Source organism: Phascolarctos cinereus, unplaced genomic scaffold, assembly GCF_003287225.1.
Source record: "Phascolarctos cinereus isolate Bilbo 61053 unplaced genomic scaffold, phaCin_HiC Scaffold_4;HRSCAF=312, whole genome shotgun sequence".
Classification (NCBI taxonomy): Eukaryota; Metazoa; Chordata; class Mammalia; order Diprotodontia; family Phascolarctidae; genus Phascolarctos; species Phascolarctos cinereus.
The window spans coordinates 126,858,468-126,880,501 of record NW_027555847.1 but is presented as its reverse complement, the minus strand read 5'-3'; the positions used below and the strand labels follow the sequence as shown (position 1 = coordinate 126,880,501).

At 42.5% G+C, this 22,034-nt stretch overlaps 1 protein-coding gene and 1 pseudogene across 1 annotated transcript; one reads left to right on the top strand and one right to left on the bottom strand.

The window, feature by feature from the left end:
- Positions 1-10,842: 10,842 nt before the first annotated feature.
- On the top strand, positions 10,843-20,819 carry NFATC2IP (nuclear factor of activated T cells 2 interacting protein). The gene is given in 10 exon segments (XM_021006736.2): positions 10,843-10,890; positions 10,893-11,018; positions 11,279-11,539; positions 11,767-11,839; positions 18,018-18,123; positions 18,370-18,456; positions 18,597-18,783; positions 18,967-19,111; positions 19,218-19,336; positions 20,245-20,819. Coding segments are annotated over 10 exon segments (1,311 nt in total). The 3' UTR covers positions 20,404-20,819.
- On the bottom strand, positions 15,488-17,002 carry LOC144457100 (SNW domain-containing protein 1 pseudogene; annotated as a pseudogene).
- Positions 20,820-22,034: the final 1,215 nt, after the last annotated feature.

Sequence of the window (22,034 nt, the reverse complement as noted above, 5' to 3'; positions counted from 1 at the left end):
CTTGATCCTATCCCCTCCTGCCTTCTCCAGCAGATTGTCCCTTCAATGATCCCCATTCTCTCTCTAATATTTCATCTATAACTGTGTACTGGCTTCTCCCCTGCTGCAAACAAACATGTCCATGTCTCCCTAGCCTCAAAAAACCCTCCCTTAATTCAGTCATCCCTATCAACTATTGCCCTGTATATCTCTTCCTTCTTTTAGCTAAACTTCTCAAGAAAGCTGTCTATAATAGATGCCTCCACTTATCCTGTCATTCAGTTGGGGTTTTTTGTTTGTTTGTTTTTGGCGAGGCAGTGGGGTTAAGTGACTTGCCCAGCGTCACACAGCTGGAAAGTGTGATGTGTCTGAGGCTGGATTTGAACTCAGATCCTCCTGAGTCTAGGACAGGTGTTCTATCCGCTGCGCCACCTAGCTTCCCCTCTGTCATTCAGTTTTAAAGCCTATGCAATCTACCATCCAACCTCATCACTCTACTGAAACTATACTCTCTAAAGTTACTAGTGATCTCTTAACTTTAAATCTAATGGTGTTTTCTCATTCATTGTCCTTGAGACCTGTCTTCAGCTTTTGACACTGTTGATCACCCTCTCCTCTTGGATACTATATCTCCTCTAGGTTTTGATGATACCACTCTCTCCTGGTTCTCCTCCCACCTGTCTCAGTCACTTTTGCTGGATCTTTATCCAGGTCACATCACTAATTGTGAGTGTTCCCCCAACATCCTATCTTGGGCCCTCTTCTCTTTTCCCTCTACTATCTCACTTCATCAATGACTTTATCATTGGTTCAACTACCATCTCTATACATATGATTGTCAGATCTATAGATCTAGTCCTAATCTCTCTGCTGAGCTCTGATCCAGAATTACCAACTGCCTTTTGGATATCTCTAACTATGTCCAGTAGGCTTCTCAAATTCAACTTGTCCAAAATAAAAATCAGTATCTTTCCCTCCAAACCCTCTCACCTTCCCAGCTTTCTTCTTCTTATTCTTAAGGACAGCACAATCCTTCCAGTCACCCAACTAATCACCTCATGTTATGCTTAACTTCTTACATGTATTCATTCCACATAGCCAATCCCTTGTCAGATATTTTTAACTTTCACAACATCTCTTGATATGTCCTTTCTCTTCATTCACCCATTTTGCACTCTGGTTTAGGCCCTTATCACTTCACTCCTGGACCGTTACCATAGCTTCGTTTTTGGGTTCCTTGTATCCTGTCTTTTCCCGCTCCAATCTACCCTCCACTTAGTTGACAAATGATTTTCCTAAAGAACAGATCTGACCATTTCTCTTTTCCTACTCAATAAACTCCAGAGGTTCCCTATTACCTCCACCATCAATGTGAGCATTTAAAGTCTTTCACAATCTACCTTTCCAGTCGTCTCATACTTTATTCCCCTCCATGAACAAGGTGGTGAAGAGGATAAAGTGCCAGGCCTGGAGTCAGGAAGATCTGAGTTCAGATTCAACCTCAGACATTTACTAGCTATGTGACTCTGGGCAAGCCATTTAATCCTGTTTGCCTCCATTTCCTCATTGGTAAAATGAGCTGGAGAAGGAAATGGCAAACCCCTCCAGTATCTTTGCCAAGAAAACCTCAGATGGGGTCACAAAGAGTCAGACATGTAGACCAACGTCTTACACCCTATACCAAGATAAAGTCAAAATGGGTACAGGATTTAGATATAAAGACTGATACTATAAGCAAACCAGGAGAGCAAGGAATAGTTTACCTTTCAGATCTATGGGGAAGGAAAGAATTTATGACCAAACAAGATATAGAGACATTATGAAATGCAAAATAGATAATTTTGATTACATTAAATTGAAAAGTTTTTGCACAAAGCCAATGCATCCAAGATTAGGAGGGAAGCAGAAAACTGGGAAAGAATTTTTACAACTAGTGTCTCTGGTAAAGGCCTCATTTCTAAAATATATAGAGAACTGAGTCAAATTTATAAGAATGCAAATCATTCCCCAATTGATAAATGGTCAAAGGATATGAACAGGCAGTTTTCAAAGGAAGAAATTAAAACTATAGTCATATGAAAAAGTATTCTAAATCACTGTTGATTAGAGAAAGGTAAATCAAAATGATTCTGAGGTGCTACATCAAACCTATCGGATTGGCTAACATGACAAATCAGGACAATGATATATGTCAGAGAAGATGTGGAAAAATTGATCTAGCCATTCTGGAGGACAATTTGGAACTATGCCCAAAGAGCTATAAAATTGTGCATACCCTTTGACCCAGCAATATCGCTTCTAGGTCTGTATCCCAAAGAGATCATAAAAAATGGGAAAAGGACCCACATACACAAAAATATTTATAGCAGTTCTTATTGTGGTGGCAAAGAATTAGAAATTGAGGGGCTGCCCATCAATTGGGGAATGGGTGAGCAAGTTGTGGTATATGAAAATAATGAAATACTATTGTGCTATAAGAAACGATGAGTAGGCAGACTTCAGAAAAACCTGGAAAGACTTGCATGGACTGATGCTAAGTGAAGTGAGCAGAACCAGGAGAACATTGTACACAGTAACAGCCACGTTGTGTGATGACTGACTTTGATACACTTAGCCCCTCCCAGCAATGCAAGAATCTAAGACATCTCCAAAGGTCTCATGATGGAAAATGCTATCCACATTCAAAGAAAGAACTGTGGAGTTTGAATGCAGATTGAAGCGTACTATTTGCTATTTTTTTTTACTGTTTTGTTTTCTCTTTCTTGTGGTTCCTCCTATTGGTTCTAATTCTTCCTTACATGACTAATGTGAAAATATGTTTAATAGGAATGTATATGTATAGCTTATATCAGATTGCATGCCATCTTCGGAGGGAGGCAGGGAGGGAGGGAGGGGGAGAAAAATTTAAAACTCAAAAGCTTATGGAAGTGATTGTTGATAAATCAAAATAAATTTTTAAAAAAAGAAATGATGAGCAGGTGGACTTCAGAAAAACCTCGAAAGACTTATATGAATTGATGCTGAGTAAAATGAGCAGAACCAGGAGAATATTGTACACAGTAATAGCCACACTGTGCAATGATTGACTTTGATAGACTTGGCTCTTCTCATCAATGCAAGGATCTAAGACAACTCCAAAAGACTCATGATAGAAAATGCTATCCACATCCAGAGAAAGAACTATGGAGTCTGAATGCAGATCGAAGCATACTATTTGCTTTCCTTTTCCTTTGTTTTGTTTTATTGCTTCATTCTCATGTTTCATCCCGTTAGTTCTAATTGTTCTTTACATCATGACTAGTGGGAAAATATGCTTAATGTGAATGTGTGAGTAGAGCCTATATCAGATTGCATGCCATCTTGGGGGTGGGGTGTGGAATAGAGGGAAGGGGAGAAAATTTAAAGCTCAAAATCTGAATTTTGAGTGTTGAAAACTAAAAATAAATTATTAAAAAAGAGTCAGACATGACTGAAAAATGGCTGAACAATAACAATATTCACAATGATAACAACAGTATTTATATAGCACCCACTATGTGCCCAACACTGTGCTAAGTACTTTACAAATGGTACTTCATTTGGTCTTTACCGCAATTCTGAGAGGTAGTGGCTCATTTTACAGTAGAAGAAACTGAGGCAAACAGAGGTTAAATGACTTGCTAAGACCACTCAGCTAGTCTGAGGCAGGGATTTGAACTCCGGTCTTCCTGACTCCATACCCAATACTTTATCCACTGCACCGTACCACTGAGAATTTAGTTTATGAAATATCTGCCTCTGGCTTTTGTTTTTTTCTGGATTCTTTAGCTGGGGATGGTAATTCTTCTTTATAGGAGGATTACTGTGCTCTTCCATGCTTCAAGCCTTTTCCTGCTTTGGCTCTTAGAGAGCAGAAATTCTTAACACACTCAGACTCGGGAAAACCCATTTCAGGCTTTTCCCCCATAAGATGTGATTCTTCTGTTTCTTTAATTTTTTTTTTTTGAGGCAATCAGATTTAAGTGATTTGCCCAGTGTCATACAGGTAGTAAGTGTCTGGGGCGGGATTTGAACTCATGTCCTCTTGACTTCTGGGCAGGTGCTTTACCCACTGAGTCACCCAGCTGCCCCTGATGTGGTGCTTGGGTTCTTATGCTTTGGGTGCTTGTACTTGGACCCCACTTTCTCCCTAGCCTCAGAAACACTGTCCCTGACAGTTTCTCCGCAGCCCAAGGACCCTGTGCCTAGCAATTACTCATGAGTGGGCCCCAGCAAGACCCTTATCTCTCTCCCTGGTACAGTTCCAAACAGCACCTGAAGGGTTTATTAGTTTAAACTGGCTTTGCACTGGGTCATAAAGACATTTTTACCCACTACTATACTATCCTACCGCCCTACCTCATTATCTACATCCTGGGCTCCTCATTAACTGTATTGTATTGGTGGCAGACTGGACAACTCGCAGTTACCCTGAACTCTGGTTGACTTAGTGACGTAGCAGGCCTAAAACCACACCTCCATGTGGCCCCCCTTGTGGGCTTTTCCTAGTGAACTCTGGGTAAAACACCTGCACAGTAGGTACAAGAAGTGCATGTTCTTTTAAGAACTGACCACTCCTTAACCACTCCCTAATCCCACCCTGAATCCCCTAGTTAGCATATTTGGCACATGTTTTATTGTATTTTATCCTATATAAACTTTAACTGTACCTCTCTAAGGTTGCAGGATCCTTTAAGAATCCTTGCCTGCTGAAAAGCATAACAATAAACTTTGCCACTTTGGCTTAAAGAATGCTTGAGTCTGTGAATTCATTCCCGATGACCCATGTACTTCAGTCTTTGAGGGGTCACAACCTCTCAGCCCACAACACCCCCTTCTGCTTCTTTCTAAGAAGTGACTCGACTGGCTTGCCTTTCCAGAAAGAGATTCTTTGCTCTAGTCCTCTAGCTCTGCAGTGTATATAATGGCTGGATTGTATAGGGGTGTGCTATAAATATTTAACAACTGGCTCTCCAGAAAAACAATATATTCATGGCACACAATTTTACATTTTATTTGAATCATTAAAATTTTCTCTATCACTTTCTTAAGTCTAGACAATCAACAAAACAATGAGTTTAAGCCCTGATTTGTAGTGTTGGCCCATTTCTGAGGTGTAAATGCTCCCATTGAACATTTAACAATGGGCTCCAGGACACCCTTGGATACCAGGATCATTAAGATATGGTCTCTACCTTCTTGGAGCTTACAGTCTATTAGGTAAATAGGACACCCCCCCCAAATAATGATAATGCAATAATAATAGTAGCTAGCATTTATTTTTTAAATCAGTTTTTATTGATATATTCTATTTTTCTTATATCACTATAGTTTCCTCCAGTAGCTTCCCCTTCTTCCCAAAAACCATTCCATATAACAAATAATAATTTTAAACAAAAAAGAAGAAAAGATAGGGGAAAAATCAGCATAACTGATCAATATGTAAAAACAACAACAAGCTAAAAAAATACGCATTGTACAACACCTGTCTGTCTCCTCTGCAAAGGAGTGGAATGGGAGTGCCTTCTTTTCTCTCAAGCCACACTTGTTTGCTATACTTTTGCAACATTCACTTGATTTTTTTAGTGCTTCTTTCTGTTTACATTATTGTAGGCATTGTGTATATTGTTTTTTCAGATAGTGATTTCTTTTTTCTAGACAATGGGGTTAAGTGACTTGCCCAGGGTCACACAGCTAGTAAGTGTTATGTGTCTGAGGTGAGACTTGAACTCAGGTCCTCCTGAATCTAGGGCCAGTGCTCTATCCACTGCGCCACCTACCTGCCCCTATATATTGTTTTTTCAACAAATACTTATTGAACACCTTTTATGTGACAGGTTCTATGCTAAGTGCTGAGGATACAATTAAGAAAGAGAGTTCTTCCCTGAAGGAGCTTGCAATCTAATGGGGTTACACAATACCCAAAAGAGTGGTACCTGTGGCCCCAGGTGGGGGCCCACAACATTCCTTGAAGGTCAAACCAGGTAGAGATGCTGATAGTAAGTATCTGGAAAGCTCAGACATAAGCCCTTTATAAAGGAAAGCTTTGGAAGGAATTGAGTGCTTCACTCTGGAGACCTCTAATTAGAGGGGAAAGGAAGATGAAGGAGTTGAGAAGTTGTTGAGTATCCAAAATGGAGTTAATTAGCATCTTGATGATATTTCAAGTATTCCATTAAGGTAATGTATTCCATGTAATATTCTATAACATTCATGTGCCATAATTCCTTTGGGCAGAACACCCACAGGGAAGGGAAGGAAGGGAGACAGAGAGAGAGAGAGAAGGGAGAAGGGAAGGAAGGCAGGGAGGGAGGAAGAAGGAAGGAACGAGGAAGGAACTGTGTTGCCCAACTGGAAGTTGGGTCCCCAGTGGGGCAGCTTGGACTACTCACAGGTTGTTGTTTGTCCTTCATTCTTGAAGAGGACCATGACCTCAGGGAGGTCATGCTATGACTTGCAAATGAATTGGATTTAAGTGAGGGAGAGCTGTGCAAAGTCACCATCCTCACTTTCTCCTCCAGAGCCATCTGGGTCCAGTGGCGAGATATAGATCAGGACAACTGGAGATGGCCCGCATTGAATAGCTAGCATTTATAGAGTTAACACTTTGCATTTTATCCTCACTTCAACCCTGGGAGATTGGTTTACAGATGAGGAAAATGAGGCAGGCAGAGGTTAAGTGACTTGTCCTGGGTCACACAGGTAGTAAATGTCTGACTATATTTAAACTGAGGTCTTCCTGATGCTAAGCTAAGAAGAATGCTGACTCTAGTTCATTGCCCCACCTAGCTGCCTTCGGTAAACAGCATGGTTAGTACATAGAGGTAAACTATTATTCAATGTCTGAGAAAAAGATTACATATTACTGATGAAACCCTAGCCTTTTCTACCTACAATTTATGGTATTCAAAAAACAAAAGGTAAAATTCCACAATGAGATAAAACTGTTACAAAATTAAGTTTTTAGGGTTTTCACCAAATGAAACTCTAGAAATGTCAATGTTAGGAGATGCACCCTAGGAGAAGTCTTTCAGGAAAGAAAACCAAGGTCAGATCCTGGGAAGAACAAAAGGATCACCTCTCTGGATAATCTCCATACTCAAAAAGATGTTCCCTCCTTAATCCATTCTCTCATTTCAATATGGTCCAAGGACAACAAAAAAGGATACTTCACTGAATTACTTAGCAAATCCGGCCCCCCTTCCCCCAGTTATACTTAAAGCAATTTTTAACATTTGTTTTCAAACTTTTGAATTCCAAATTCTCTCCCTTCCTCCCTCCCCACCCCTCTCATTGATAAAGCAAGCAGTTTGACATAGGTTATATATTTGTAGTGTCAACCATTTACCAAAGGTTTGGTCCAAAGATACAATCAGTTTCCCCCTTAACTGAAGGTTTGTCCAAAGAACAAACAGAATGGGGTTCTCCCTTTACCAAAGATTTGTTCAAGAACAAACAGAATGAGGTTCACCTTACCAGAGGTTTGAACAAGGAACAAACAGAATCAGGCTGTACATGTTCTATAATGTGCTTATTTATTCTCATTAAGCCAGAGAATCATGCATGATGGAGTCAGAAAATTATTCTGAACTCAGAGGTAAACATGCTAAAGGAGACCCTTTATACACTTAGAGCAACCCCAACTCAGGATGCTTGTCTCAACCCAAAATTATAGTCTCCATATGTGTTTAACCATAGTGTGAGAAAGGAATTTCTTAATAGGATAGGTTGTGAATACAATAAGATAAGAGAATGTTGAGATGTCAATTGAAATTATAAGCCCAGGGGCAGCTAGGTGGGGAAATAGATAGAACACTGGCCCTGGAGTCAGGAGGACCCGAGTTCAAATTTTACTTAAAAGCTGTAAGACCTTGGCCAAGTCACCTTATCCCATTGCCTAGTCAAGAAAGCAAAAGAAAAACAAAACAAAACAAAAAAACAAAGAAATTATAGATCCAGGATGTCTGTGTTTCTTTTATCATATTATATATACATATATACATATATACACATATATATACACACACATATATATACATATATATACATACATATACACACACACACACACACAGACAGAGACAGAGAGAGAGCATAATATAGCATAGCATGTGTTCATATAATACCAAGATAAGAAAAGTCTCATTATTCAAGATAGTGTCCAGTTCAAGGTGCCTTGTCCTCAGTAGTCATAAACAGAAGAATGCTCCTGGTCAGCTTCATCTGGCCTTATAGTTGCTGAAACAGGAAGGGGCATTTTGAGTTCACTTAGAGAACAAAGCAAAGCATGTCTGTTATGCCAGAGCACACAAAGCATTATGATAGGTTAAGCTCAGAGTGGGCCAAGGTGTCTTTCTCCTGACTGGCCAAACCAGGTTTTAAGTCTTTCTCAGGTGATAGGGGACTCAAAAATGGTTCACAGTAGTCATGCAAAACGTATCTATAATAGTTATGTTGTGAAAGAAAACGTAGACACAAAAAAAATCTCAAGAAAATAAAGTAAGTGCAGCTAGGTGGTGCAATGGATAGAGCACTAGCCCTGGAGTTAAGAAGACCTGGGTTCAAATGTGACCTCAGACACATAACACCTCACTAGCTGTGTGACTCTAGGCAAGTCACTTAACTCCAATTGCCTCACAAAAATGAAAAAGAAAAAAAAGAAAAAGAAAGTAATAATAAATATGTTTCAATCTATATTCAGACACCATCAATTCTTTCTCTGGGGTACTTCACTGAATTACAAAGAATGTTCCTGCCCTAAATCTGATCCTAACTTCTGTAGGACTCCAGACTAAGTGAGAATGAGAACTGATTTGGGTTTCCATAAATGAGATCTGAGACTCCAGGAAGTAGTAATAACCACTATTTATATGAGGTGGCTAGGTGGCTCAGTGGCTACAGCACTGGGCCTGACGTCAGAAGACTAGACTGTGATCCTGAGCAAGTCACTTAACCTATGTTTGCCTTACTCCAGGGGAGAAAGAAATGGCAAACCACTTCAGTATCTTTGCCAAGAAAATGCCATAGATTGTTTGGTCCTCTAGATCACAAAGAATTGGATATGACTGAACAACAAAACAACAACAATTTACATAATATTTTAAGGTTCACAAAGCTCTTTATAAACATTTTTTTCATTTATCATCACAATACCTCTTGGGAGGTCTGTGTTATTATTATCTATACCCATTTTGCAAATGAGGAAACTGAGGCAGAAAGAGATTGTGCTGTGCCTAAGCTCACACAGCTAGCAAGCATCTGAGGCAGGATTTAAACTCATGTCTTCCTGATTCCTGACTCCAAGGGTTGCACTATGTCTATTATTATTATTATTATTATTATTATTATTATTATTATTATTATTAGTAGTAGTAGTAGTAGTAGTAGTAGTAGTAGTAGTAGTAGTAGTAGTAGTAGTAGTGGTAGTAGTAAACATTCATTTAGGACTTTAACGGTGGCAAGGTACTTTCTGTATATTCTCGTTTGATCAGTAAAATGTGGGCTTTGAAGTAGATAATCTCTGAGCTCTATTACAGCTTTAAAATCCTTTGTCCCAGGTTGTACTGCTAGTAAACAACAGAACAGAGAATCTGACCCAGGTTTCTAGATACAAGACTGGATTTTTCCATAAATTCAGTAAACATTAAATCCCAAACGTGAGCAGAACTCTGAGTTGGTATATCTATATGTATATATTATATTATAATTAATATAGTATATAAAAATTTAGACACAGTGACAATGTAACGTAAATCTGTGCAAGGAGTGGCCACTCAAAGAACCAGTTTCGGGGATGAGGTTAGGGGTGTGGGCGTGGGCGGCTGCCCGTGGCCACTGATATACTTTGGGATTTCTCTTTCAGAAAGAAATAGCCCCACCTACTGGGAGGTTATAGGGCGCAGTTAAGGGATTAGCCTGACAACCTTAGCTGTCAGCATTGGGGTTCACTTGTTCTGGTGGATATATTACATGTAGGCACGTGTCAAATATGTGTGTATGCAGATCCTAACTAGCAATTTTGGTATTGGTAATCAACACAAAATACTCTGGAGAGCAAAGGACAAAATGCGTCTTTAAATCAGCTTTTAAAGTCAAATTCAACGTGTGCTTGTGTGTGTTTAAAATCCTAAGACTCTACCAAGGAGGAGGGAAGAGATGCCAGGCAAGCCCTCCCTCCACCCCCTACCTAAAGGTTCTTTATTTTAACTAATTATTCTATGTTACTGAAGGAGTTTCAGGGCAGTCCATGCTCTCTAAACAGAGCACTAATGAACCAGCTCCAGGGACGTGTGGCCATTATGTTTGAAGGGTGTATGTACTGATATGAAGTGTGTAGTACATACTATGAAAAGCACATTTTGTTGGGGACGGTAGTATAAGATACACGACATTGTGTCTAAGGTGTTTTGTTTGGGGTGCGTTGGGTATGTATGTGAGTTCAATCGATAAGCATCTAGTATAAGCCAAGCACCACGTTAGGCTCTGCGGATACATACATTAAAAAAAAAAAAGAACGGTAGCATTTCTATAGCGCTTTAAAATTTGCAAAGCGCTTGACTTACTTATTATCTCATTTGGTCTAAAAAGGGATGTTTATTCTGTGTCTGTTGGGTCCAATTAAGGTGTGCCTGGTGTGTGATAAGGTGTGAAGTGTGATAACTTCCCCACCAGCAGGAGCCGAGCTCACTCGGACCACGCCGGAGCTTAGCGGGCCACCCTTCCTGCCTCAGTCTTGCTCAAAAACTACAATTCCCAGGAAGCCTCGGGCCGATCTTGGGAGTAGCGTGGGGGGGTGGCGGGATGTCGCTTTAACAAATCACCAGGAGGCTGGTGACTGGAAAGGGAATGATTCGCTGGAGAGGCCCTATTGCGAGACCGGGAAGAAGGCTTAAAGGGGAAAGAGCGGCAGCCGAGCCAATCCTCGAGCTCAGAGCCCGACGCGGAGGCGGGAAAAGAAGGTCGCGGATGTATTTGGAATGAACTTCGACCAATCTTTGTTCGCAAAGCCCGTGGAGGCAAGGGTAGGCCGAGGGGGTGGGGAACGCTACCAGCGGGAGCAGACTGTGACCAATGAGGAGCAGAAGAGCTGGGGAGGGGCGGGCCCGGCGCTGACTAGCAGCTCCATCGGCCTGTAGATTTGATTGATGTGGGGTGGGCGCCATGGCCGCGCTGGTGAGCTGGGGTCGTGGGGCCGAGGTGAGGGGGTGAGCTAGAGGCTGTGGAGGCGGTCCGGACTGTCGAGCCCTGAGGGCCACTGAGACCGTAGCTCTTATGTCCGTAGGATTCCGAAGTGGTGGACCTGGTCAGCGACAGCGGCAGCGAGGGGGAGGCTGGCGCGAGCGGTGCCACCGGCGGCCAGGGCCCGGCTTATTCTAGAGGTGGAGGCCGCTGCCGCCACCGCGACAGCGATAGCGACAGCGACAGTGAGGAGGAAGGGGCCGGGGCTGCGGAGCGGCTGCGGCTTCGGCCCCCTGCCCCGCGGCGGCGGCGCCTTCTGCTGGGGGCAGGGGAGGCCCCCGTGGTCCCCGTATATTCGGGCAAGGTGGGAGCCGTGGGGGAGCTGGAGGGAAGGGAGGGGACCAGGTACCCGCGTCCTCAGGAAGGTATGGAAGGGGAGCCTCCTGGATGGAGCGAGGAGGGAGGGGAGGGAGGGAGGGATGGATAGGCTGGGAACAGATGGAATGGGGACTGGGGGATGCTGTGGCCGGATGGGTGGGCGCCGCAGTCCAGGTGACCGACCTGCTCCCCTTGCCCCCTACCGGTCTGTAGGTGAAGAGCAGTCTCCGCTTCTTTCCCACGGATCTTAGGCAGCCACTGTTCACCGGAAGCCCTAGCGGGGAAGGTGAGATGGGGGTTTGGGGAGGTAGAGAGGCCAGGCCGGCCAGCTGCAGCTCAAGCAAATGGTCACCGGGTGCCCTACAGCACTGGGAAGCCTTCCCTAACCCCTCTTAATTTTAGTGCCTTCCCTCTGATGCTTATTATTTATCTATCTCTACTGTTTATTCTGTGAAGCTTATTCATACATATTTGTTATCTCCCTTATTAGATTGTAAGCTCCTTGAGGGCAGGAACTGTCTTTTGCCTGGCTTTTGTATCCTCGGTGCTTATCACAGTGCCAAACATATAATAGGTTCTTAATAAATGTTTATTGACTAACTGATGATAGACAGGATGTCCTCTTTTTTTAGTTTATTATTTGATCTTTATCAGTGTTTATGAAGGTCTCCCAGTTTCCTCTAAAATTGCCCATTGCATGGTTTCTAATATCGCATTAATATTTATGTGTTATATGCCACAAATCATTTAGCCATTCCCTAATTAGACACCTCAGTTTCTAACTTTGGACTGCCAAGAAAAATGCTACAGAAACTTTTGTAAATGTAGATCCTTTTCTCTGAAGCCTATTAATGGTATACCTGAGTCAAAGAGTATGTATAGTTTGGTAATTTTTTGGACTTAATTTTGAATTTCTTTCCAGAATGGCTGGATCAATTCACAGCTCTACCAAACAGTGTGCTAGTGTGCCTTGGAGGTGGCATTCTCTCTGGAGTTTATTGGGTTTGGGTTTTTTTTTGCAATTGGGGTTAAGTGACTTGCCCAGGGTCACACAGCTAGTAAGTGTCAAGTGTTTGGTCTGAGGCCGGCGTTGAACTCAGGTCCTCCTGACTTCAGGCCGGTGCTCTATCCACTGCACCACCTAGCTGCCCCTCCTGGAGTTTGTTATTTTAAAAGACAGAGTTGGCCTTGAGTGGGGTGAGAGGTGTAGGACAAGAGAGAAAGAAGTAGTGCCTGGATATTTTTTTTTAAGGAGGAGAGGTGGATCCTGATCTGTAGATAGCTATCTATAAAGCTATATCTTTCTAAACACATACCCAAATATGTAATGAAATTGATTAACAAATATGCCAGAACTCACACCTCCAAATCAGTGACCTGGTATAGTTGGTTCCATTGGGAGACCGTATACTTATTCCAAGGATAGATACAATAAAATAAATAAATTAAAATGACAGACCGTGCTAAGTGTTAGGATACAAAGAGAAAGTGAAATAGTTCCCTCAAGGATTTTGGATTCTATGGGAAGAGACATAATATATAGACATGCGTAAAGTAGATATTCAGTAATTCTGTGGGGGGGAAAGCATTAACAGTTGGGGGAATCAGGCATGACTTAATATAGAAGATGGGACATGAGCTGAGTTTTGAAAGAAACTAGGGAGTTTAGGAGGCAGAGATAAGGAGGGAGTGAATTTTCCAAGGTGAAGACCTAGAATCTGGAGATGGAGTGTCTTGTATGAAGAGCACTAAAAAGGCTGGTAGAGAAGATATGAAGGTTAGTAATGTGTAGTGAGGCTGGGTAAGTATGTAAGCCAGCTTACAAAGAGCATTGAATGCCAAGCACAGGAATTTATATTTGATCTTAGAGGTGACAGGGAACCACTTGAGTTTATTGAGTTAGAGGAGTGACGTGGTCACTTAGGAAAATTACTTTGGCAACTGGGGGGAGAGACTTGAAGCAGGGAGACCAAATAGGAGGAGATTGCAATTGTCAAGGTAAGAGATAATGGGGCACTGAACTACTGTGGGATCTGTGTAAGTGGGTAGAAGGGGACACGTGTGAGAGATCTGTAGGAAGAAACAACCAGATTTGGCACCTAATTGAAATACTTAATATTTGTGTTTATTAGCACTGGACACAGGCATAAGGATAGGGACTGGACCTGTGACTTCATTATTGTAGGGAACCCTGAGATGAGGAAACTCCCTCTCCCAATACAGATCAGCACTTTTGCTATGATTTACAGTTTTAGGGAGTGGCTTAGAGCACTGAGTTAAATGACTGGCACATCATCAGAGAGGTGAGCCTTGAACCCAGGTCTTTCTGGCTTTGAGGCTGGCTGTATCCACAACCCCATGCCAGAGATACAAAAAACAAGACATCACTGCTCTTAAGGAGCTTACATTCTAAGAGGGGACTAATAGAGTAGCTAGGAAAGGATGGGAAGTCATGGGGATAGTGAGTGGCCCTCCATTGACGTGCCATTTCATTGGTAGTGTTGATTTGACTACTGACCGGAAAATGGTTAGGGTAAAAATTAAAATCAATCGATCAGTAATTAAGTGCCTGCGACTTGCCAGGTCCTGAGGATACAAAAAGAAGCCAAACCCCTCAAGGAGTTTATAAACTAGTGGTGCAGTCTAAGAATGCATGACCCCAGGGAGTTGAGTAGCTTATGCTAGGCATGGTCTCTGGAGGTCTGATTTGGTGGGTGATAGAGCAGCAGCAGGACAGAGCATAGCCAAGGTGAAAAATGATGACACATGGTCACAGGGATCGTGAGTGTGGAGTGAATGTTTGATGTTACTCTTCGGGGATTGCCTTCTGAGTCTGTGGTACCATCTTTTGAATGTCACTAATGGCGACAAATCTTTATCTTTTTAGGGTAGGGTTATTGAAGCTTCTTCACAGAAGGCAAATCCAAGCCATTCTCCCCTTGTTCAATTCTGGACCCACTCGCAGTGTCCATTTGTGGTGTATTATCTAATATATATGCACTATTGGATGAACTCTGGGTCATCAATGCAGCCACATTAGTCAGGGAATTGGCATTTTTCATCTCTTGTTTTCCAGTTGGAGGTAGTGAAAGAAGCAAGCATTGATTTTATATTTGATTTCATCCTGTAATTGATCCTATTCTGTAACTTTAGTTTGTATTTCATATAGCAATCTAATTTCTTTTCTCTGTTTCTGAGTGTAGAAATTCATGAGTTCAAAAGTTCAGCCTCCCTCTCTGAAGTTTGATGCAAAGGTTTAAGTTTTAACAGTCACTGTTAATTAAAGAAAAACTCTGAGCTATGTTTAGAGATTCAATATTCATGAAGCATTCTAATTCTAAGGCAATTGTTATCTCAGCACCACCTGCAAAGCATTACTTTGTGCCAAGGAAACTTGTTATCTCCCATAACTTCAGCTCCTAAGAACACCAAGGACATATCCTTGAGAGCATGCAAACTCACCTGGCCCCATCTTAGCCTCATCCGTGTCCAGTTAAAAGTGGTCCTATCTCATTCTCAGGTGCCTGTGAGTCTGCTACTCCTAGTCCATTCTTTATGGCCCAGGCATACAGCTGGGTCCCATAAATTAGTAAAGCATGCCTTCAAGACAGAGGGGTGGCCCTGATCCCCTCTCTGTGTGAGTATGTGTGCCCGCTTTCCTTAATATAACCAGTCGTAATCTCTTAACCGCCCCGTGATGTTGCCAACTCCATAGCCAATGGCATAATTTCCTCACCTACTCTGTTCTTTTTTCTATGCTTATAAAAAGGAGTTGTGTCTCCAATTCTTTGTATTTAGCTAGAAACCAATGCAAGTCATTGACCCCTTTATTAATAGGTTTGGCACCCTACTTATAACTCTTATCTTGCTCAGAGAGGACATGCCTCGGTGTATCTTTTATTGAACTTTACTCGAAACAGTAGTTAAGACAAACTTAAATATTCAGGGGACTTACTGGTGTTCTGGGATTCCTCTTCTTGCCTTCATGTTCGTGTGTTCCTTTGGGCACCTGTTATCTGAGCTTCTTCTAGGTCTTCCTTGCTATTTGGCTTCTTTCAAAAACTTGTCCAGACCAAAGTGATGTTCCTTCTCAGCTTTGATATCTACAATCTGAGCCAGAAAACTCCTTATTGGGTACAATTCTTTAGGTCTTTATTCAGGCCTCACTATTCATATCTTTGTCCAGATTTTTCTAAGTGTAGATATTTTGGGCCATGCATCTTTTCCACTTCTCCGTGCTTAATCATAAATGTTATAAATTACGTCCTCTCCACCAGCAAAATTACTGGCTCATACACTTGGTCTGGTTGAAGAGCCTCTGATCCTACTGAGCTTCTTTGTAAGTCCGAAGGCAGTGACTTCACTGATGTCTCAAGTCTCACTTCTCTGTAGTTTTGGTCCCTTATGAGGAGCTGCCTTGGAAGGATTGCTATCATATCTATCTTGTCCCAGTTCACCTTGTTCCTGAGCTTCCCCACCCTCAGTTCTTCTCTGCATAGCTTCCTGAGCTTTTGTTGAAACTTCATGTTTCTCCTTTTCCTTTTATAGCATCTTTCCCCCACTTGCCTTTGCATCTCCACTGCTTCTCGAGCCTTTCTGTTGGCAATGTAGAGAGCTTCGGCAACTTTGGCAAATGTTTCATTAATATGAGCTGTCTGCAGTCCTCTCCCTATCAGCAGCCAGACATTTGTGTGATGGAATGTTGTAACCCTTTGCATTTTTCAGTCTTAAATACAGGGAGAAATTTTCCACTTCTGTTTCTTTACAGCCATCTTTTGTCTAGGAGAATGTATGACAGCTGCAGGAGGAGGAGATCAGTCAGGAATTTTTTTTATTTTGAATCTTGGAGGTTCCATCGGATCTTTTTTGCAATTCCCCCATCTGCATAACTCTTTGCTTAGCTCCAAAGTTGAAAGCCACTTCTTGCTGAGACAGTGTGTACCTCATGTACTGAGCTGGGGCTAGTTTATCTGCTGCTTGAATTGGCATATCTTCTGAGACATAGATCTCTGCAGGGCTCCCATTTCTACTATTATCTCTTTAATGGTTTCTTCATTGTGTCTTTGCTGGTCTGGGTCATCTACATTCACAACTTCTTTGGGAACCAGGTTGTTATACTTGCTTTAAATGTCTTCTAATTGTCTGTTGAGCAATTGCATTGTAATTAACTTTCCTCTCTACACCTACCTGAGTGGCCAAGGCATTTGATTTTTTTTTCTTTCTTTCCATATCTAATGGGTATTGGGCCATATATATTTCTGGAAAGGCACCTCCATATCCAAAATCCTCTAATAATCTAGGTACCTACCTGAAATCTGTATAGAGGAGGTTCTCTTCATGATGAAACCAGTACAGCCTGCCTTGATATCTGTAATCTTACCCTTTACACACCCTCAAGTTGGTTCTGAGAAGGCTGAACCAGTGCAAATACAAAACCGGTCAGCACCATATATGCTGATCATTTATTGTTTTATATATATTTATATTGTTATATATATGTCCTACTTCATTCTGCATGAGTTCTTCCTATGCTTCTCAGAATTCTTCATCACTTCGTATGATATAGTAATACTTTATTACTTTCATGTACTACATGAATATCTCTTTAACTTCCCCTTCTTTGCTGCCACAAAGAGTGCTACTATTAGTATTTTAATGTATATGGGACTTGTCTGTCTATGTGACTTCTTTGGAGTTATGCTGAGCAGGCAACTCTGGGTTAAAGAGTGTGGACATTTTAGTCATTTTAAAAATATAATTCCAAATTGCTTTCTAGAATAGTCAGACCAATTCATAGCTCCACTAATGGTCCAGCTCCTTAATTTTTCAGCTTTATTTTAAAATTGTAGAATCTGCTCCTGAACCTTTGAAGGCAAATCAGGTAGTACAGCTCCTACACACAACCTTTAGGCTGCAAACTGGTATTCATTGTAATCATTTTTCAACTGAATAAGACATATTTGGGGGAATAAGAGAAGTAGGAGTAGAAGGCAGAGGAATGAGCACATCTTGTAATTTGTCATAGGAAGTCCAAGTTGGTTAGGAGTGGGAGAAGAATGCAAGACAGGCAGAGTTAGGGCGTCCTTTGTAGTTGAGAGAAGTGGTTTAAAACCATGACGTTGGAGGGACAGCCAGGTGGCGAAGTGGATAAAGCACCGGCCCTGAAGTCAGGAGCACCTGAGTTCAAATCTGGCCTGAGACACATAACACACATGTAAAACTTACTAGTTGTGTGACCCTGGGCAAGTCACTTAACCCCAAGTGCCTCACTAAAAACCAAACCAAAACAAAAAAACCCACGATGTTGAGTTGGGGCAGCTATCAGGAGGGACATGGTGGAAGCAGCCTTCAGTTGCTGGAAGCAGCATGGGATCTCACTGCTTTGGGCCTTCTGGAAGCCTTCATTTTGCCTCTCCAGATTTCATCTCTGTCTTACCTGTGGTTTCCCCTTCCTTTTCTCCCAGCTGTGGATTTGGATTCTGATCAGTCCCTTTCTGAGGCTGTCGTTTTGCCAGTTTCTTCTTCAGAAAAGAATCCAAAAGCAAATGATGAAAAAGAGAAGCATTTTTTGTGAGTATGCAGAATACTTATAGGAACAGGAAAGTGTTTGGTGTTGACAGTCAGTGGTTGGCAGGTTGCCTGGGACCTAGGGAGGGGTGGAAGGGATAGAAGGATACAATGGAATATCTGGGTTTGGGGAAATTTTCATGACCAGACCTGGGTACCAGGATCTAAAAGGAACTGGGACCTGTTTCTCTTTGTCATTGACTGCTCTGGGGTCTACTACCCATTTTCTTTTATATATATTCTCTTCAGGGTGCGGGACAGTTCCTCTTCCCCTTCTCCCCCTCCCAGGCGACGTGGGCCATCCAGGAGACCACCAAGAGCCTTTGCAAAGATAAGGTGAAGTTTATCCCTCCATTGGTAGTAGAGGTTGGATGGCAGCTGTTTTGGAGGACCTATTGAGATTCACTGAATTGAGAATAGTTGGTGCTTAATGGGTGGGTGGGTGAGTCCTTGCCCTCTTTTTTCTGACCCTACAGGGAGGTGAATAAGCGCTTGCAAAATCTCCGGTCTTACCTGAGTTCCCTGTCACCCAAAGACCATGTTTCTGAGAACTCTGAGGATGACGTGATCTTGGTGGAAGAGAACAATGTTAGGGAGAGCCCCCGACTCTTAACTCTTAAAGTGAGGTGCCGGGCTGACCTTGTCAGATTGCCTCTCAGCACGGTGAGAACTTGGGGACAAGTATAATGTGTTAATTTGGGGAAACATAGGGCCGAGTAGCAGGCCAGATATCCTTGGTCCTCAGTTCAGGGGACAGGAAGGTTGGTCATTAGTTATGAATTCTGGGTGCATTGTGAGGTTGGGCATGAACCCATTTCCTATACTTTACTCTTTTTTTTTTTCCAGGCCGAGCCCTTGCAGGTCGTTGTGGATCACATGGCATCTCGCCTAGGAGTGTCCCCTGCCCGAATTCTTCTGCTGTTCCGAGAAGTAGAAATTTCCCCTACTGCCACCCTCAGCTCTCTGAAGATTGGAGTGGCTGACATCATTGGTGAGTGCAGGTGGCTGTGGAGCTGAATCATGGTAAAGCATGAAAGCCTGTGGAAAACCCAAGCTGCCTGCTAAGTCCCTCTACTTTCTTCCCTCTCCCTTACAAGATTGTGTGGTCCTGTCCAGTACTCCTGAGCCTTCCAAAGAGTCAGAATCGGGTGAGGAACTTCGGCTCAGGGTTCAGGGGCAAGAGAAACACCAGGTTCTGGAGGTCACTGTGCCCCGGGTAAGTGGGGAATGGAGCTCTGGGGATGGAAATCTTCGTTCCCATCCACTCAGCATCCTTACTGACATCTACTACTCTGAGACTGAATCCTTTCTGATAAAGACACCCAGAGGCTGTCTCCTGGATCATCTTTACTTTGTCCTTTTCAACTTTAATTTTGTCTTAAAAAGAGAAAAGGAAGAATCTTTCTGTGGCTGAAAATCTTGCCTTCCTCTCTTCTGCCTTCAGGGCTTTCTACTTTACCTAATCATAGAAGGTTGAAACTGGAAGAAAGCTTAGAGGTTAGCTAATTTAACCCTCTTTTTTAAAAAACCTATGTGTGTTGGGTTCTTTATTCTGATCTTTTGTTCTATTTTTTTTCCAGTCCCAGTTTTGTAAGTTACTGCTTTACATTTGGAGATCTGGTAGTGCTAATTCCCTGTCATCAGTTTTCTTTATCGTAATTTTGGATATTCTTAATTTGTTGGTTCTACCATATAAATTTTGTTCTGATGATATAATCTATGAAATAACCTAGAGGTATTTTGATTAGTATTATATTAAATCTATCTGGTAGTTTGAGAACTTGTGCTATATTTGCTCCACCTAACCATTTTCCATAAAAAATACTTTGGGGGTTGTCTTTGTACCTGTCTCTTGTATACTGAGATAAGTTAATGCACAGATATTTGATGTTTTTTATTTAATAACATTTCTCTTAAAATAAATTTTATTCTGGGTTATGGTTAATGCCCTTCATTACAGAGGAGGAAACTGAGGCCCAGAGAGAGAAAGTATGTTGTAGAAGACCTCCTCCATATGTCAGTGACATTTATTGTTATTCCACTCCCACCAAAAATTCTGTATCACCTCTCTACTCAGATCCCCACAATCCTTCCTTTCTGGCTTATGACACTTTCTTCCTTTAGGGTGCTCCTCTTAGAACACTGATGTCTCACTATGCAGAGGCCATGGGACTCAAAGGACATAAGCTCTCTTTCTTTTTTGATGGTGAGAAGCTTTCTGGCCAAGGGACCCCAGCAGAGTTAGGCATGGAACAAGAAGACCTAATTGAGGTTAGGGGTTGAAGGGTGTTCTGCCTTCTGCCTCCTCCCCTGCCTTCAGACCATGAAACGTGAAGCTGGGGCGCCTTAAAAATCAAAGAGAATGCCTGCCTTTCCCTTCCCCCCCTTTTCCCTTGTCATCATTTACCCTTCACCCTTCTTTCATGGGTGTCCTGGGTGTGGTGCTGCTGCCCTAGCATTTTCTCTTGTCAGTTTCTATGAGTGCATCCTAGTCCCCTTCTGCTAGCTGAAGGATTTGTTGAGTCCCAGTTACCCTGTATATATGTAAATGTGTCTTTTGATCTCTATCTCTAGACACTAATTCTTTTGGATCTTGGGTTGTGAAGATATATTGCAGACCTCTTGTTTCCAAATATCTTTCCAGGAAACCAGTCATTTTTGTAACTGGAGTTAAAATAAAACGAATGATGTAGTTTGGATTCTGGATTTGAACTCGAATTCCTCCAAGGTTTTTGCCTCATTGGTGGGATGGGGGACAGGAAGAGTCAAAGCCAGGTCACTTGGTTAGGTCTTGGGTTTAATGACATTTAGGGGCAGGTGAGAAGAGCGTTAAAGTTCCAGATGGTTCATTACTCTGGATGGAGTTGAGTTGGCTTGTTGAATGCAGTCTTTTGTGGTGGGAGAGTCATCCTGTTGCTTATGACACCTCTCTCACCCCCATGCAGTGACTCCCCAAGCACACCTCACATCTCTTTTCAGTGTTGGGCTGGGCACTGGTGGTGATCTGGGGAGAGGAATGGGAAGATTAAATATGACATGGTTCATGCCCTCATGAAGCTCAGAATTTAGTGGGTAGTGACACATTCTCTTTAATCAATATTTCAACAACTATGGTTTTATTGGTTTGGGTACAGTTCCACAACATACAGTTCCTGAGATTTAAAAGATCTCCTGGAATTACTGTGACTGAAAACTTCATCAACCTGTAGCCAGCCGAAGGATGAGCCTTTCTTAGCTAGATGGGTCAGTCTTTGGTCAACCATTAGTGGCTGGGCCTTTAATCAAAGCCTTTCTAGCTTTGTAGGAGCTGCCAAGGGCTCGTTCCATGCTGCCAAAGAGAAGCTTAGAGAAGCTAGTTACTCCCTGAGCCATCAGAGTAGGATTTTGCTATATTATATCAGCACAAATAACTACAAGATAAATTATATGTAGTAACTACACAAGATAGATGAAAACGTAAGTTGTATGTCAAGTACTTGGCCAAGGGGTGGATCATCATTGCCTGGGACTATCAAAGATCATGGTGGCATTTGGTATTTTATTTGGGCTTTAAAAGGTGGGTAACATTTCAACAGGTGGGGGTGAAGGGGACACTTGTGGGTGCAGGGAATGTTGGGAGCTAAAGCAGGCAGGCTACAAGAATTAGGAGGGTTCAGACCTTTCCCGAACTCCTTCCCCACGTGGTTTTCCCCTGCGGCCGCGAGGGGGCGCCCGTGAACCCGACACAGGAAACTTCTGTTCCAACTTCGGCGCCCTCGGGGTGTGGGATGGTACCCATCATCCCACAGCCTGTGCAGCCGGTGCTCTTCACGTTAGAAAAGGGTCGTGGGCGGCCGCCCCCGGCAGGGTCTATCGGATCCTACGAGCTTAGATCGGGAGCTGGAGGGGTCTTTGAGGCCACCGTGGCAACGTCT